Consider the following 19846-nt stretch of genomic DNA (forward strand, 5'->3'; position numbering starts at 1 on the left):
GCGAGGTGCGGAGAATGCAATCTCAATTATTATACACAAGACTACACGTTACGTGACAAGGAGTAGACTACAAGACTACAGTTTGCCATCTCATTACAAGAAAAATCCAAATTCTTTGACATAAAGCAACTTTTTTTTTTTTACAGTAACGCAAATAGTTACTTTCCCTGGTAACTAGTTACTTTTATTATAAAGTAATTCAGTTACTAACTCAGTTACTTTTTGGAACAAGTAGTGAGTAACTATAACTAATTACTTTTTTAAAGTAACGTTCCCAACACTGTTCATATATAACACATCACCGTAATCAATAATCGGAAGAAAGGTTGACTCCACCAGTTTCCGTTTCACCCTAAAGGAAAAGCAAGACGTATTTCTAAAATAAAATCCAAGTAAAAGCTTCAGCTTCTTTACAGTATACTGAATATGTGCCTTAAAAGACAAGCAATCATCAATCAAGAACCCCACATATTTAAAAGTAGAGACAAGTTCAATTTGTTGACCATTACTGGTGACAATGACAGACTGACTTGATCTTGCTGATTTAGAATTAGTGAAAAACTGAATTTTTGTTTTATCTGCATTTAGAACAAGTTGCAGTTGGCAGAGTTGTTCTTGCACTCTATTGAATGCATTCTGCAGATATGCAAACACTTCTGCAGGCGTGGGTGCAAAGCAATATATGACTGTGTCATCAGCATACAAATGAAAGGCTGCATTTGGAATATTCATTCCAATAATTTGTATATACAAAGTAAATAACAAAGGGCCTAGTACTGAGCCTTGAGGCACTCCCTTGTGGACAAACTGAACCTCAGAAGAGACACCTTCTAACTGGACAGCCTGGCTTCTGTCTTTAAGATAGTTTGCAAACCATCCAATGTAGCATGTACAGAAAACCCAGCTGCTGTAAGACGTTCAGTCAAGATGTCATGGTCCACAGTATCAAAGGCCTTAGAAAAGTCTATAAAAAGAGAAAGACAACACTGCTTATTATCTAAGGCTTCAGAAATGTCATTTATAACCTTCAAGGCTGCAGTGATGGTACTATGTTTTTTGCGAAATCCTGACTGGGAAATCGACAAGATAGAATTAGTGGCCAGGTATTCTTTTACTTGTTCACTGACAAGGAATTCAAGTACCTTAGCCAGAACAGACAGTTTAGAAATAGGCCTATAATTGTTCAAAATATTTGGATCTCCTCCTTTCAAGAGGGGGATAACAAACGCAGATTTCCAGACTTTTGGAATTACATTGGTCAACAAACTAAGATTAAAAATGGAACACAATGGAACAGCTACAATTTCAGATGCCAGTTTTAAAAACAGAGGCTCCAAATTATCTGGTCCTGATGGTTTTTTAGGATCAAGGTCTTTGAGAGCTTTAGCAACCTCTGCTGTAGAAAAAGGTGAGAAATTAAAAGCCTGAACATTACCAGGGTTCCTATTGTTGGGACCTCACCATGAGGACTACACAATGCGGCCTACAAAAGCCTTCACATGCGGTCAGGACAAAGGAACAAAGGAGATAAAAAAACTACAACCGCCACCTAGGTGCGAAGTGCAACATCACACAACTGGTGCCCTATTGGCTGACAACCACAGGTACCCCAGGGGGTCCCTGGGAGCAGCCGTGAGCTATATAAACCAGCGCTATCCTAAAAACTTTCTCTTCCATCGCAGCACACCGCTGCAACAGGAGATGAACTTTAAAGTCTGCAGCGTTTCCTTTGTCTCAGACCACAGTCTTTTCCCAAACTTGCTGGACGAGCAACAGATTGTTTCTCCCCCGTTTTCCGCGACTCGCCCCTTTTCTTTCGCTCGTTTTTGAATCCTGAGAGATCGCCACACCCGCGTGATTCTTTGTTTGCCTGCAGAAGAGGAACGAAAGGTTCCTTTATTTCAGCGACCAACAGGAAGTGTAACCTCTGCGCCCCGCTCCTGTCTGAAGTCAGCTGACTAAATCGCCAACCCGTGCGATTCTATTATTGCCCGCGGAAGGAAGCAACACGAACTGTTTTCTTCATTCGAGTCAATCATCCAGAAGCATAACCGCTACGCCCCGCTCTCGTCTGGACTCAACCGACTCGTCGCGCCCCCCGCTGCCGCCGAGGACTCGCGAACCACAAGCCGCCGCCGCGTCAAGAAGCACCACCGCCGCACAAGACGGACTTCGTACAAAGTAAGAGGCTATCAGTCTGGGCAGAGACATAAGTTTGATAGTGTAGGATATGCTTGTAATTCTTGTTAACGTGTTTTAAGTTTTGATCACGGACTGCCGAGTCTGTTGCTTTCCGTGTTGTTGTATTTGAATGCTGATTGTGTACCCACGCCGCTGGGTTTCATTTCGGTAACAGCGTGTGTTCAACCTCGGACACATTCACAAGCTCAGTAAGTGATCTACCATCAGTTAAAAGACCGGGGTCCCGCCGAACGAACGCCAGTTCATTCACGAGCTCCCGTGTGATGGTAATAGCTTACTGGGCCCGGTTTCCCGGTAACGTCCACTCTTAGCGCGCTACGAAGACTCCTACGTTATGACATACCAAAGTTGTTTACCTCTATAGTCGTGGTTCCCGAACGGTCTCTTAGGAGTCTTCTTAAGAAACACTCCTTACGTCGTACGTACACGGCGCTGTCCAGAAAGAAAGTGCTGAAATCGATTGCTCAGAGTTCGATTTTCCATTTCATGCGCAGGTGCATGACAGCACTATATTATAAAATGTAGGCTATTGCAGTGTTTGCGAATAAAACATTGCTAGAAATCCTTCTAGGCCTAAACCTTTATTTAACCATGGTCGAACATACTACCATAGCCTATACTGATTTAAAAAAAAGATATAATAAATATAGAAACAGCGGAGGAAATTGAGCCAATTACATGATTATTTGTTGCCGTTGTAGTCGAAACTTATGCAATATAGCCGCGTCGGTCAATATATCCATGGGATTGAAGTCGATCCTTATGAAATTATGTATTCCAACTAAACAGCTCCGAGGACAGCGACGTCTTTGGTTCAGCACGAGGATGCGTTGTATAGTTTTGCAACCGTTCACAAGGAGCCTTGTGATGAAATGCATGCGCATTTTATTTTTATTTTCTTCATGAATGACTTAAAACAATTGTTGAAAAAACAACACTGGCAATGTGCAGTTCCATGCGCAACGGGGACTTCTGGGTTACTGTACAGTGGCGGCGACTAACATCGCTACGGTAGAGCTAAGAAGGCTCTAAGAGTGCTCCAGACCACTCTTACCAACGTATGACATACGAAAGAGATTTGTAGCAAAGAACGTTTCGGGAAACACGCGAAATGTTAAGTAGGAACTCTAAGTAGGGGTTACGAATGACGTAGCGTTAAGAAGGCTTTAAGAAGGCTTCGGGAAACCGGGCCCTGATCTTTTTTGTATTACGCGCGCATTCTCTCTCTCTTTATTCCGCCCCCATATACACCGCCCCCACGCGTATCCTACGCCAGCTGTTTCCGTCTCCGGACGCTAAGGACATAGCTCCATCAGGTGGCTGTACCCAGCCATCTCTTGCTCTCTCTCCCTCTCTCGCTATTCTATCTGACGTCAGTGGCTCCGCCCCTAAACGCTGTGGGAAATAACTCCATTTGGTGGCTGTACCCAGTCATCTCTCGCTCTCTCTCCCTCTCTCGCTATTCTATCTGACGTCAGTGGCTTTGCCCCTGAACGCTGTGAGGAATAGCTCCATCTGGTGGTCGCGCCCGGCCATCTCTCTCTCTCTCTCTCTCTCTCTCTCTCTCTCTCTCTCTCTCTCTCTCTCTCTCTCTCTCCATACACACACGCACGCACACACACACACGCACGCACACACACACTCCACGTGTGTCTCTTCCTTTGTTTATCTTAGCTTTGTGTGTTAGGTAGTTAGGTAATAAGGCTTTGTTAATTGCAGTGTTATTGATTGTGATCATTATTACTGATTTTAATAAACCTTATTATATTATAACTAGCGGTCTCTTGTGCTTGTTGTGTTTATGTCACTGGATAACAGCAGGTTGTGAAGGATAGTGCTCGAATTTCACGCCCTTTTTAATTGTTGGATTGTTTTTATACTTCTATGCCAATGATCACGATGATTGGCATGTGAGTATAAAACCTTTATATTGAGAATAGACGACAAAGATTTAATTGCTTTCCAAACTTTTTTTGGATTTTTCAGACTTTCAGTAGTCATGGACAAGTAAAACTCAGCCTTTGTATTTCAGAGAAGAGAGGTAAATTTATTTCTTAATTGTCTAAAATAAAGCCAGTCAGTTTCCAAGCCTGATTTACGTGCCCTGGCCCATGCAGAATTTCGTTCATGCAGAACCTACTGCTAGTTTAGTTGTAAACCATGGATTATCACAACCTTTAATTCTGAATTTGCGCAGGGGGGCATGTTTGTTAATGATATTACTAAAACTTTCATGAAAGTAACTCCAAGCCAATTCAACATCATCAAAAAGGGCAATCCTTTTCCCAGTCAAAATGATAAAGATCATGCAAGAAAGCTTGTTCAACAAACATTTTCATATTGCGCTTCTCTACAAAGCGTGGCTTACTTTTATGGAAAGCTTGGGTCTCTCACGACCGCTATCACACAGTGATCACTCAGATCATTTGGAAACACACCCGTTGTCACATATTTGGAAGGCATGTTGGTTAAAGCTAAGTCACTGAGTGTTGCTTTTTGGAAACATTTGGGGTTGGGTCTGGTAGGGGAATGAATTAATTGTGTGAGGTTAAGAGAATCACATTGTGCTTTCAGGTCGTCAGAGACAGGCATGAGCCAGTCCCAGTTTAAGTCTCCCACCAAAAGTAATTTGTTATATTTCAGCTGTGATAAAAACTTAACAAGGGAAGACAATGCATTTTTAGGAGCAGATGGTGGTCTATAACATCCTACCAACATGATACAGTGATTATTTGTTAATTCTATTTCAAGAGCAAGCAACTCAAACTCTTTAGATACTGACTCGTTAAGCACTAAATTAACATCAAAATTGCTCCTGATATACATCGCAACTCCGCCCCCTTTTCTTGGACGATCAGCACGGTAAACATTGTAGCCATTAATAGAAATATCCTTGTCAAGCACAGATTTGGTGAGCCAGGTTTCAGATAAGACAATAACATCAGCATTTGTTGAGTTTATCCAGACCTTTAACAAGTCCATTTTGTTTAGTATACTCCTTACATTTATATGAATTAATCCAAGACCAGTTCTAGATTCAAAATCTGCAGGGGTGTAACAATCTGCCGGTGTATCAGGGCTTGGATTAGTCTCAACATTCCCTGAAAGCAATAGCAATAGTATAACTAAACGTTTAAGCCTGATGATACAACCTTTTACATCAGACACTTGGCTGGAGGGGTAAGTGTTAGCAGTAGAGGAGGTTGTAGAATTACAAAAATGCTCACTCAAAACAAGGAGACAGCAAAACTGCAGAGACATATCAGATTTAAGCAGCCACTTGGCTATGTTCAAAGACACAGCTATACTATGCTCATGTGAAGTTGTAAGAGTAGCTCTGCAACAGTCATTGTGGGGGAAAGTCACATTTTCAAAGCTAGAACTGTGGCCTACCCAATCTAATATATCCTCCTGAGATGTTGTTATAGGAGGAGGAATGCCACACATGTGGGGCCACCACCCAGCTGGTACAACGAAGGAAATAAAGCCTAATACAATGATCAGGGACATTGAAGAAGAAGACAGTTAAACTGTAGGCTTAGCTAGAGGCTTGGGTTGGATTGATGACTGCAGAGCAGGGTGGATGGAATAGGCCTCATGATGTGACGGGACAATCTATATAGATATAAATTTACGGTGTTGATTCAATTAGTTGCATTAAATAGTGGTTGTTGTGATTATTTATTGCATTTAAATGTGCCTGGAACTGTGGAAACCTGCCTGTGAGGTCTTGGTGACGTGTGCGCACTGCGCGCCGGTGAGCCAAACTGCCACTCCGCCAGCTGTAATTCGCCTTGCGCCAAGAGTAGATCAGGTTGGAGCTGGCGGGCTTTCGGCGCAGTCTCGGCGAGGCTTTTTGCCACGAAACTTCTGCTACGCCAAGCTGAATCTGTGACGCCTCCCCCTGCTGCGCCGCCACACCCATCTTGGCGCAGACGATCCACCAAACTGCCAAACTGACGTGAGCAAGGCTGCGCTGGTCGAAACTTGCATTGCACCGGCTGCGACACGAAACTAGGGCCCTAGTTCTCCAAAGAGATCCTCTCTCGATCTACCCAGCTTTTTTTTTATTATTGTTTTATCCGTGCACCAAGCTCCACGGGATCTTTTACAAATGCTGATACCATTTTCCAAGAGAGCTGATTGGTCAGTAGGCGGTGCTTTTCTCCACATTGAGCTCTTATCAGGAACATAACCTGCTCCGGAGCAGGTTAGCTCTGCAGTGTTACCATGGCGATCTACCCCGGTAAGAAGTGAACCAGCGTCGTAGGACGGAAGACCCAGGGTTAACGCTTAAGCTACCTCGCTAAACCCAAATCCGGCATGTACATGTCATGTCTGCTTTTGTTTCTCAAGCCATGTTATTATTTTCCTGGGTTTCTCACCTGTGCCTCCTGTTGTATTTAGTCTGTGTCTTCCCCTCATTTCCCTGCCAGATTGTCTTTGTTCCTTGAGAGAAAGCTTTCCAGCGTTACCCTGTACTCCTTGGGCCTTTTCCAAACCAGCTCCTACACCCTCCCTACCCAATTCCACTCCCTTTGCACGTTCACGTGAAGTGTCACCCACATTAATTGTCATTCCAAACCAACTAGTGGGGAGTGGAAGTGGGTTTTAAAAAGTGCATGCAACACCGATACTGTTTGTCATTGAAGACACTCCATACAAATTTTAAGTTCTATGTGATGATCCTAACAAACATTTACTCATAAACTGCTCAAACTAAGATACATAAAATGAGATAAGATAGAACGGTAGTAATCTTGAATGAAAGTATTGTGCAAGGTGTTAACAACAAAAAATAAAATATAAGTTAAGTAATAAAAATGGAACAATACAATACAGTCGTATAGTACAAGTTCAGTGCTTACATTATGTACATATATACAGTAATGAGTATGTACAGTACAGTTATGTATGTGTGTATAGATATGCAGCCCTGTGATACCTTGCCTTCGCCCAATGTCAGTTTGGAAAGTCAGGTTTGGAAAAGACCCCTACTGTTCCCCTTGTTTTTTTCACCTTGCTTAGTTTTGACCACTCTTTTACTTTATCCTTTTTTAGATTTGTTTCCTTCGCTATCCACCTTCCCGTGTACTGATCCGTTTTTGTCATTAAAGGTTTTTAACTCTCTCCAGTCTATGTGTGGTTGTGAGTTTGTGTATTGTGCCTAGTACTATCGTTACAGTCACATTTCATAACCAATTACACCAGAAGCATGATTAAACATATCCTGTCATTAACTGAAGTGTTAAACAGAAGTCAGTAGAATGTATCCTATGGGGACCTTGACCATCTTGTTGATCCATCTAATAATTGCTGAGATATTTCACTGTGGACAAATGTATCGGACCATCATGCAAGATAATCCAAATCAACAGGTTGAACAAAATGCAGAACACAGCCAAGATCTCCAAACACACCATAACATACAGACAGAGCTGAGAAAGAGCGAGGACAACAAGGTTAATGTGAACAAAACCACAAAACCTGGAGTATCCCAGCTGCTTGCAGGCAGAGATCCCCAGCCAGTTGTTCCAGCCCTCCGAGCACACTGTACTCCATGATCCTCCTCTCTGGACCTGCAGGACTGAGCTCCTTCCACTCAGACGCACTGAGACAGACAGACAGATAGACAGACAAATAGTTATATTGATATATTGGGCAGAAAGGTGAGATAGAACAGATTTAAAAAAAAATACTGCAAAGTGAGTTCAACATACCCAGGGTATCTTTCAGAGATCCAGCTTAAGTAACCCTAACAAAGGCAATCGGAGATAAGTGGTCACACGAAGCTGGTTATCAACTTGTCAAGTCAACCCAGGGTTAACCTGTCCAGCTATGAGCGCGTGCACATGAAAGAGGCGGCGTTTGCAGCATTTGACCAATCACAAACATGGATCAGTCTACGGCAGCGCAGCGGCGTATTTCACGTACGAGGAGCAAACCATAATCTTACAGAAATACGAAGAAGTTAAACATATAATACAGGTAAAAGGCAACAGTTTCATCTGCCAAATGCAGGAAGGACAGCTGGCAAAAACTCACCGACTGTGTGAATGCGGAAGTCGTATTAATAGTATTAGTAGTAGTATAATATGACTACCCCATCATAAGGACACTACTAGATCTGACTGATTGAATGACAGCAGTAACTTCGCTGATAGCTTAGTGGTCGAGTTACCGCCCCATGTTACGAGGCTCCTTGCAGCGGTCCCGGGTTCGAATCTGCCCTGCGGCCATCTTTTAAAACATGTCATCGCTCTCTCTCATCCCTTTAACTCTTATGATGTCCTTCCGCAATAACAGGCCAAACTTATAACTTTAAAATAATGAATTTGATGCTTGGATGTATACTTATAACGTTGTTTATGACCATATCAGCCTCATTCTTTCAGCTGCAATCCCGGCGGTGTAAAACGGACTTGGGAGCAAATCAAATAAAACATAATTCAAAGTGGTCAGTAGGCTGTACGCTGACAAAGAAAAGTCTTTCCCTCCGATGAGAATCTGTATCTCTCATATAAAACATCATCAGGGACAGAAAAAGGGCTTTGCAGGTCTCTGTACACTCTATAGTTCGCCTAAGAGACCCTCTTACGATCCACCGAGCTTCTTTTTTTTTCTTTCTTATCTGCGCACCAAGAGGGCTGATTGGTCAGTCGGCGGTGTGTTTCTCCACATTTATCTCTTATCAGGAACATAACCTGCTCTGGAGCAGGTTAGCTCCACAGCATAAGTTACCATGGCGATCTACGCCATGGTAACTAAGAAGTGAACAAGCGTCGTAGGACGGAAAACCCAGAGTTAACACTTAAGTTACCTTGCTAAGCACAAATCCTGCTTCATAGTACAGGCCTCAGAGGCCCACTTGAGTGGACTTGAAAGCTTTTCCCCTAAGCGTTTAACTGTGTGTCTCAGTGTATTTCAATTCTCGTTCGTGTTGTGGAGATGATTCTTATAACAACTTGGCCTCACTTTCTATCAGTGCATCAAACTATGACGCTCCACTATAGTCACAGTGAACATGTGGTTCACGTTGTGGATTCAAACAAAAACACTAACTTAGGTTTAAGCAACAAAACCACTTAGGTTTATGAGGTTAGGCTTATGGCTGAAACGATTACTTGAATTACTCGAGTAATTTGATAACAAACTCTGCCTCGAAGCTTCGTTAAATTCATTGTTCCGCACGGACTGTTTCTGAGGAAGCCAGGGCCCCAGAGTGACCATTTAGGACGCACATGCGACCAAAAATCAGTGAAGTGCAGCTAAATTCCTTGGTCGCACCGGTGCTCCATTCAGCTGGTCTGTTTATGCGTGTAGTGTAATGTTTTTTCCCCACAGCATACAATCACTACAGTCTGAGCCAATTAGAGGCCGAGTAGGGGCGGGCCTGCGTCTATGATTGGCTTCGACCTCGGTCTCTTCTTCACTGAATGTTTGTGAGGAAAAGTAATCAGGCGCAGGGACTTGAGCATCAAAAATGAAGTTTAACATTTAACATTTAACTGTTGATCGTTTTTTCGTACAGAAAGTTGCTGTGCCTGTAACACCTGTCTCCCCATCCGTAAGATACCGGTCCTGTCTCACTGTCTCCCCTCCCACTGTAAGATGCCTGTATAAAAGGCTTTAATGTTGAAGGGAGAGCATAGCCCTTCTTCCTGCTGCTACAGGAAGTGAGGACAGTACGGCGCGAAGACGTCAGAGAGATGATAGCCTTCAGTCATGTTAACGGACTTTTCTCCTTTTTCCTGTAAGAGTTATGCACCTGAGAGATTTGAGACTTACCTGTGTTTTGACGTGTGTTTTTGGAGGTGTGCTTATTTTTGACACTACGGGTATTAAGTGAATGAACAAACGTGAGTATCATTCATGTCGTAATATTTTTATTGCCTCGTTAACCTGTTAAATGTGTCGGCAGTAATCTGTGTATTTCACTGCCGTGTCTGTTATGCTCACCTTGCTACAGATCACAATGTGATTTTCTTTAGCCTTAAAGTTGATTATGCGTAGTGGTTAAGTGTTATTAATGTTGTTGGGTTTTCTTGTCCTTAATTGCTCGTTGAGAGCCTACATGTGTGCAGTCCTTGAGCGCTCATGTTTTTTTCCCTCGCTTAGCCAGCAGAGGGCAGTGTGCCAGTGTATCCCATGTTTATCTTAATAAGTATCAGTGTATAAATGTATATTTACGGTTCATGTGAATACATGGAAAAATGATCAAGACAGAAATGATATGGTTTATTATTGTTTATTATTATTTCAGAACTGCCTGTGAGTGTCATAATAAAGCAACACTGCCTTGAAGAGACGCCCGTCTTCCCTCCTTCTTGTGTCTTGACCGACACACCATCTTGGATGCTGTATAAACCTCAAAGAGTCAGCTGTAGTTTCCTTACCTCCCTTACAATACCGGTCCTGTCTCACTGTCTCCCCTCCCGTAAGATATCAGTCCTGTCTCACTGTCTCCCCTCCCACTGTAAGATACCGGTCCTGTCTCACTGTCTCCCCTCACACCGTAAGATACCAGTCCTGTCTCACTGTCTCCCCTCACACCTTAAGATACTGGTCCTGTCTCACTGTCTCCCCTCACACCTTAAAGGAAAAGTTCGGAATTTTGGACATAGGACCTCATTTCCAACTTACCTGAGGTGATATAGGTCGGTGGAGACCGTTTTCAGCACAATTGGTCCAGTCCTTATAGTTGCACAAGTCACTGTTGCTAAACTGGTGTTGAGCTAGCGCACGTCAACGGTAACATCCAGCCTGTCTCTAAAAACAGCTTTAACTGCTCGGCAGAACACCCGAGACACATGTATTATAACGTTGGACTATCGATGTACATGTCAGTGTTGGTAGAATAATTTAAAAAAATGTTTTAACGCTGCTACGAGTACTAGCTGTCACGACTGTAGGGCGCTTAGGTTTCGTTTTTACGCACTACTACTAACACGCAAAGTAAAATTCCGCTGCTGCTGAGAAACTAGTCCCTCAAAATGTTTTATCATTGAAAATGCAAGGTTGGTTTAATTTCTAAAATTATTCTACCAACACTGACATGTACATCGATACAACAGCTTAGCAACAGTCACTTGTGCAACTATAAGGACTGGACCAATTGTGCTGAAAACGGTCTCCACCGACCTATATCACCTCGGGTAAGTTGGAAATGAGGTCCTATGTCCAAAATTCCGAACTTTTCCTTTAAGATACCGGTCCTGTCTCACTGTCTCCCCTCACACTGTAAGATACTGGTCCTGTCTCACTGTCTCCCCTCACACTGTAAGATACTGGTCCTGTCTCACTGTCTCCCCTCACACTGTAAGATACTGGTCCTGTCTCACTGTCTCCCCCCACACCGAAAGATACTGGACCTGACTAATCGTCTCCGTCCAAGCCGGAGTCGCGAACCAAGCGGTCCGGTCAGGTGTAGTTTTAAGAACCGGCCGTTTGATCCGGACTCCGGTTCGCCACGGGTGGGCGGACATTATACAGTACAGCCAGAGCCAGGCTGGGAACACTGCCTTTACTGTCTGAGCGTCGTCGTTCAGAATCGTTAAAAAAGCAGAAACACAAGGTTGGGCTGAGCAGTGAAAATTCAGAAATTATAGTAACATTTTACACTGCTTATAATATCACCTCAGGTGAGCATTTTAAGTTTATTTTGAAACAATTTAGGATTTCTTGTTTGTGTTGAGATTAATAATTAACGAAGAAAAACACATTTATCTTTAGCTTTTTTCCTCTTTTTTTCTTAACTTTATTCCTGTTTATAGTCAATGACTGAATGTGTTAAGAAATTAACAGAAAGAAATGATATGGGAACTATATACAATGTTAATTGTTTTATTCAATTACTCAATTAATTGATGGAATAATCGGTAGATTACTCTATTACAAAAAGATTTGATAGCTGCAGCCCTTAGGTTAGGTTTATGAAAAATATGATTGAAGGGTATAAATACAAACCTAAACTAAGTTAAATCTAGACAATAGTGAGTAACTTCAAAATAACACTGGGATTATTTTTTTGGTCTTTATACTTTGACATCACACAAACATTTCCTCTGAGTATCTAATAAGGAGGTGGATGTTTACATTGTTACTTGAAAGCTTGTTGTGTCTCATACAGGTTGTGGGTCTACATGATTTCCTCTCCAGTGTTTATGGCTCAAGAACAGATTTTTAAAAAGCCTTCTAGCATCCCCAACATGTGTTAGTATAATTAACTGTACATGCAAGTTGTCAGCAGTCACTCTGAAAGGCAAACATACACTTTGCTGGTCCACACATGAATGCATATTTAGGACGGCCAAAACCAATAAAGGTAATTTGGTTCATTTGTAACATGTGGGGCTTGTTGGGTTGAGTTGTTTTTAACAACAGTCTGGTGAAATTGAAATTCCTTTTTTTCCCTATGGTACAACATGAAAGTTACAAATGTACCACAGTTTGCAGTTTTCAGTACTACAAACTATGGTACAACATGAAAGTTACAAATGTGTTGCCTGGCAACACTTCGGCCTCAAACTACGTCACTGGCTCTGAACATTGCATAGTCACGTGGATGCTTTTTATGTTTCCACCATGAGAAAGGATCCTTATTGATTTTCCATTGGCATTGTTTTTGCGATATGAAAAAACAAAATACAATTGGTGTCTATGTTCGAAACCAAGAGTTTGCATTTCTTGACACACTGTGAGAGTGTGTTAGTTTTTTATATCACTGGGATTTAAAGGACAACTGTCCACCAGGTCAGTGTCTATTGCTCATCACCACACACTGAGCTGATCTTAGTAAGTTGTTGCTTTGACATGAAACACCATTTTCACAGTGTGTGGCTTAGTTTAAGATACCTGTGCTGACTGAAGTAGTTATCATCTCATAGTTTATTGTGGGAGAGCTGATATACTGCCTAAAACCCAGATCCTCAACCTGGTTAAGACAGCTTTATACATTCCAGGTTTTCCCAGCTAGTCCATTGGCCCTGTTTGGACTGCAAGACTGCCTTTACGCATCTGTCTGCCTCCTCTTGTTGCCACACCTGAGCAACCACCAACTTTCTCCTCTGGCTCAATGTTGCCTTGTGCCATGTGGGTCAACTTGTCCCAAGTCTGAACCCACCTCTTCCATGTTGCACTTGTTCTACAATGTCTCCATGCCTGAGAGCAGATTTTGCTTGCTGTACGGCCTCAGAAGTGATCCATTTTCTCCCAGTTGCCAGACTGGGAGCAGCCACTCATCTCTTCTTATCTTGCGACTCAATCAGAGTCATGTTCAGCCTCACTCTGGTGCATTTAAACTCCTCTGACAATACCAGGGCACCAGGTCCATACAAGCCGATGTTGCTGAGGCAAAGCGGGAGGCCAAGCCACTTCTTGATGTATGAACTGACTGTCCTCTCCAGCTTCTCGACTTTGGTCATGGGGATCTCGTAGACCAATAGGGGCCACATGAGGCTTGCATTGTACCAGCACCCTAGGCTCTTGATTAGCAGCTCTGACACCAAAGGAATGTGTGTATCCTTGATGTGGAACCTCTGATCCACCAGTTGTCAAGGTGGTCATGTCATCCATGTAAGCATGAATGGTAGACAATGTCCAGATTGCAGATGTTCTCCTCCCACACTTGGAAGCTTGAATAATCACTTCCATTGCCATGGTGAAGGGTAAAGGGGAGATGGTACATCCAACCATTACTTCCAAAGATTGTCATGATGTTGTGTATTCTGTTGTTTGGAATAGAATTGCATATCTTAGAAGTAGTTTCTCAACAGGTTTGTGATGGTATTTGGGATGTGGAAGAAGTTGAAGGCAGTCCAGATGTGAGAATGGGGGACGGATCCGAAAGTGTTGGCTAGGTCCAGGAATAAGACGTGCAGGTCTCTTCCTTCCCTTTTGGCAGATTAGATTTGGTGCCATATCATGCTTGGATGTTCCAAGCATCCTGAGAAACCAGGTATGCCGGCTTTCTGCACAGATGTGTCAATCAAGTTGTTTTGCTTCAGGTATGTTGTGATCCTTTTAGCAACAATGCTAAAGAAGACTTTTCCTTCCACATTCAACAGGTTGATCTGTCAGAACTGATCGATGTTTGAGGCATCCTTCTCCTTGGGGATGACCACTCCTCCTGCTCTTCGCCATGCTTTTGGGATGGTTTGCTTCGTCCACATCACCTTCATTTGCCTCCACAGAAATTGTAAGATGTTTGGGGAGTTTTTATACATCCGGTATGGAACTCCATTTGGTCATGGAGCTGAAGCTGCCCTTGCCTTCCTCACTGCATCCTCAACCTCGCTCCACCTTGGGGGACTGTCGTCCAGTTGGTAACCTGGTCGAGGTATAGGTTTCATGTCTGTAGGTATCTCCCTCGGTTCAAATCTTTGGCTGTCTGTGTGAGTTGTTTTCAGGTGGTCCTCTAACTCCCTCTTTGGCACCTTCAGTGACCCATTCTTCTCCTTTGTGAAGAGTCCTTTCACAAATCTAAAGGGATCCTTGTCGAATGATGTTCTCGCCCTTTCCTTCCTTTTGCGTCGAGTCCTGAGATTTTCAGCTCTCCGCAGTCTTCCCAGGCGTCCCTTCTGGTCTGTTTGCAGGAGGTCGATGTACACTCTTTCCTCCGCTGAGGTTCTCTTCCATTGCCTCCTCAGCTCCCTTATGTCTTTGACAAGGCGCTGGATTTCTTGCTGCCTTCTGGACTTGGGAGGGGTTGTTGGTGTCCTGTCCTTTTGTCCTGTCTTTTTTGTTCCGAACCTTTCTGCTCTGTAGGAGTAGATCCGATCGCCCATTTTCTCCAGTTTCTTCTCCACTGTTCTTCTGATTCCGTCAAGGATCTTGATCAGGTCTGCATCAATTGTTGCCCACCCTTTCTTGCTGCTGAACTTTGGCCACTTTACCTGATATGTATTGTCTATTTAGCTGAATGACTCACTGATCTATTCCCATCTACATGTGTGTGTGTTCATGCGTCTCACCACAGCCGAGCTCGTCCTCTCCATTGTCACAGTGCACCTCTCCATCACACTGAGCCGAGATCCTGATGCATTTAGATGATGAGCCACACTGAAACTTCCCCACACAGCTCAGACCCACTGTAGAGAGAGAGTGAGACACACACACAGATCAAATGATAAATTACTGATGGAGTTTCCAAATAGACCTGCAAAAGACCAGCAAAGGACTTCACCTGTATTTCTATTTTTCATTGATAGGGATTGATAAATAAAGTTGGCACTATGGCAAGTAACAGACAAGAAAAAAGTGAAGTGACTAAAAACTGAAGTGAAGTGGAAAGCAGAAAGGTACATTTTGATCTTGAGACCAGACTTATTTCCCCATTCATAATAAATATATGGTCTATAACTTTTTATAAAACTCCATTTAACGGTTGAGTAGGTGATTCTATTCAGAAACACATTCTCTTGAAATCCTCATAACATACTGATAGCAATGAATGAATTCAACACTCTGACATAAAAAATAAAAAAACCCCGGTCTAATCCAAAAAGTCGGGCCAGAGAAAATAATTGGACGGCCTCCATGTTGATGCTTACTTCCTGATTACACCGAACTCGGGCACTCGTTGGGAGTTCTGGGGGTGGAGTTTTGAGGTCTGAATGATGGGGCGGGAGTTTTTTTGTTTGGCGATGCGTTCATAGTCTCCGTTTTTCCCAAATGACTTACTCTACTTTTAACCCTCAGGCTTGGTTCGAAAACACTATCCACTCAGCTTGTTTGTGGCCAAAAATGGAAGATTTTTTGTTTAATGCTACATCAGTTCTTGTCATCAGTAAAAAAAATATCCATTCTTTATTAATATTTTAACACTTAAAATTTAATAAGTTTGTCTGCACAATGCACTTGTTGGAAAACAACCTAAATATGACCATTTACTATATTCTCAGTGCTTCTCTGGTTTTTCTTGTATTATTAATAGCAAAGTCTGAGATATGTAACTGATTAACAACACCACTGATTATTATGCATTGTTATTTTTGAGCAGGGAACGCAAACTCCCACTCAGCGTGTTCTTGGCCAAAAATGGCCACCTCATATTTGCATTCCAAAAATTCTTTAAAATTAATATATATTAAAATATTTTTCTACTTTCACCAATTTGATTTTTTAAATTTGTCATAAAAAAATATATATATTAATTCTAATTCAGAAACTTAACCCATAGATCAGATAATGCGAATGATTTGTGAAGGGAGAAAAGCATTTTTTTACCAAATACATTCTACCTGATTTATTTTTTAACCATGATTGCAGCTAAATGTATGTCAATGATTAGCAGTATCAATGATTTGTATGCATCATTACCTTTTTGTGCAGTGACAGATTAAGTTCACAAAGCTTTTTACCTCCGAGGCCAATCCCGAGAACGAGACTGATCACCATGAAGAGGCACGAAGCAATAAGCAGCTCCACACGGTGGGCCAACAGTCTGGTCTTCCAGCTTTTCCCCAAGTCATCCTCTATGGAGACAAAATAGTTTATTTTTATTTACATGACACCTTATGAGCTGCAAACAGTTCAAGCATCAAGAGGATCTAGAAAAACTTGCAAAAATGTAATGATATATTTCTATCATTTCAAAATAAAATGTCTAACATTTGCTCATAGCACCATTTGAGTCAAATAATGATGTCCGTCATCACACTGAAAGTCTGTTTTCTTTAGTCAAAACCACCATGGAAAATGTCTACTACAACTCAGATTTATTGTTTCCTTTTCTAGAAATCCTCAGAAATGGCTTAGCTGCTGGTCACTGTAGGGTTTAACAAACATTACTCAAATGGGAGGAAATAGTATATTTGCATTTTCAGTGGTGTGTTAATCCATATGTGGTGCTCTGGTAGCAGGATGGTGCATATGGGGTTGTGTCAAAGACGTGTCACCCAGTGTAACAGTGTCTTGTTTTTTGGAGCTCAACTACATTTTGTCTGAAGAAAGGAAGGAAGCTGCATACATATTGTTGGTCTTGTTGGTAAGTCAGAAACTAGTTGTAATATGTGACCCGCCACGGCAAAACCAGCAACAAGTCGTATAGGACGAATTGGCGACAACGAAATAAGCTTTTTTTTTTTTCAAAATAAGTGATTTTCGTTTTTTTGCAGAATATGCAAGTTGAGATCATTAAGAAGCCACTCCATGTTTCAGATAACAGTATTGGTTGCCTTAAAAGTATACATTTTGTATTTGTAGTTTCGGAAAAAAATCGGCCTTTGCCTTTGTCTTTGCTGGGGCGTGTACAGCAGTTCATTTCCATACTGATTACCGTTAGACATTCACGTGCTGTTGTTATTTTTTCGGCCAATCAGCTGCACGTTAGAAGCGAAACACATGGCTACTTATTCAGCGCAGCAGAGGAGCTGGAGCAGAAGATATCAGATGCTATATCTACGGTTACATTTCAACGGGATAAAGACGAAATGGAGGAAATCCATAACTTTGACTTCAAATGCTACGGAAGAAGAAAGGAGAACACTCTCCTTGGAAGAGATGCATGTAGCGAAAAACTTTCTCAAGAGCTTATGTACGGCATACGGATGGATTCTTTAGCTGCCGAAAGAGAGCAAACCGACATACAGTAGTTACGTCGGAGATGACTGCATCCACCAAAAAGCCACAGATGAAAAGAAAGTCCACCTGGACCTCTTATTTCATCGGAGCCAACGAACTCTGCAGGAATACTTTTCAGTTTCTTATGAGGTGAGTTTCCGTTAACATCCAAGTTATCTAAGCTAGCTCAGTACTGTCGTTTTAAAAGTATATGCACATCGGAACTAAGCTGTAATGGGTTTTTGGCTCGTGATGTGGGCATCTGATTCAACAATAAGGTGCCAAGGGGCCTGTTGGCATTGCTTGAATTGACTGTGATGCTAATAGTTTAGCAACTAGCCTACCTGAGGACAATAGGCTAGTTGCTAAATCATTAGCACTAGCTACTTAGACAGTGCCTGTTAGCATGACACATGATGTGAAACTTCTTTGTTTTCTTTTTCAGAATTGGCAAAGACACCCTGACTGATATAATCAAACATTTTGAGAATGGGCCTGAACTAAATTCACTTAATCCTAGTACTGACTGTAGGATTTTTAATACAATAAAGTGCCTTCTAATTCCGGTCAGTCCAGTAAAGTGCTTAACGAAAATAACACTACATCAACATTATGATAACTGCTTTTGATAACCATTGTTCAAACCACTACAATACTTTCTGCCCTGCAGGCTAACAGATACCAGATATCACTGAGTGGCATCTGTAGGGGGGAGGGCTTATCTGAATGAGATGCAAATGAGCACCATTGTGTTTCCTTTCTGGCCAGGTGAGGTGAGATTTGCAAATCTTTCAGGCCAGTTTTCTCAGTGAACGGTTTTCAGAGAAGCATACATTCAAATGATCACAACTTCGTCAAATATTATCATTTGTGATGTCATGCTAAAAACCACAAACAAATCCAGAAACTTAGGTGTAGTCATGGACTCAGACCTGAACTTCAACAGCCACATTAAATCAGTTACAAAGTCAGCCTACTATCACCTAAAGAATATATCAAGGATTAAAGGAATTATGACTCAGCAGAATTTGGAAAAACTTGTCCATGCATTTATCCTCAGCAGGCTCGACTACTGTAACAGTGTCTTCACAGGTCTCCCTAAAAAGTCCATCAGACAGCTGCAGTTAATTCAGAATGCTGCTGCTCGAGTCCTCACTAAGACCAAAAAAGTGGATCACATTACTCCGGTTCTCAGGTCTTCACACTGGCTTCCTGTCTGTCAAAGAATTGACTTTAAAATACTACTGCTGGTTTACAAAGCACTGAATGGTTTAGGACCAAAATACATTTCTGATCTTCTGCTTAGCTACGAACCATCCAGACCTCTCAGACCATCTGGGACAGGTCTGCTTTGGGTCCCCAGAGTCAGAACCAAACATGGAGAGGCAGCCTTCAGTTTTTACGCACCACATATCTGGAACAAACTTCCAGAAAGCTGCAGGTCTGCTGCAAATCTCAGCTCTTTTAAATCAAGACTGAAGACTTTTCTGTTTGCCGCTGCCTTTCAGTAAACAATACTATCTGTGAAGTTCTTATGCTGCACTGTATTTTCTATTCCTTGATATTCTTGTTTTTAATTATCTATTTTTATTTTATTTTATTATTATTACATTTTAAACTTTATTTTATAATAATTAATTAATTTTTGCCTTTATTTTCTTTTAATCCTTCTATTTTTTTTCACTTTATTGTATGACATTTTTATACTGTGAAGCACTTTGAGACTGCCTTGTGTATGAAATGTGCTATACAAATAAAGTTGCCTTGCCTGCCTTGCCTTGCCTAGGCTATTTGTAGTTTGCGACCTCATTCGCATTTATTTATATTTGTTCATAAATATCTGTGGAAACCAGAATCAGAATACTTAAGTAATCCCTCGGGAAGTTATAAAGCTGCAGTTATAAGAGAAAGAGAAAAAAGAGAGTCAAATAAGTATAAAAATATAAAGTATAAAATAATGCCAATAAATATTTATTGGCATTATTTTTTGACAGTTATACTGTATTAAATGTGTATCTGGATAGTGTTGCTTTCGTTCATGAAAACTATGACTTAATATTGTCGTCAATGAACCTTTATCCTT

At 41.7% G+C, this 19846-nt stretch overlaps 1 protein-coding gene across 1 annotated transcript in view; it reads right to left on the reverse strand.

The window, feature by feature from the left end:
- Window positions 1–19846, reverse strand: part of tmprss3a (transmembrane serine protease 3a) — a gene marked incomplete at its 5' end in the record, with an annotated part of 145105 nt that overhangs the window by 105709 nt on the left and 19550 nt on the right. The window contains 3 exons of the mRNA XM_084023275.1: window positions 7690–7813; window positions 15174–15290; window positions 16563–16676. Coding sequence (XP_083879401.1) covers window positions 7690–7813; window positions 15174–15290; window positions 16563–16676 — 355 coding nt within the window. The remainder of the gene's footprint in view (window positions 1–7689; window positions 7814–15173; window positions 15291–16562; window positions 16677–19846) is intronic.

The sequence above is a fragment of the Eutrigla gurnardus genome, assembly GCF_963514095.1.
Source record: "Eutrigla gurnardus genome assembly, chromosome: 12".
NCBI classification, from domain to species: Eukaryota; Metazoa; Chordata; class Actinopteri; order Perciformes; family Triglidae; genus Eutrigla; species Eutrigla gurnardus.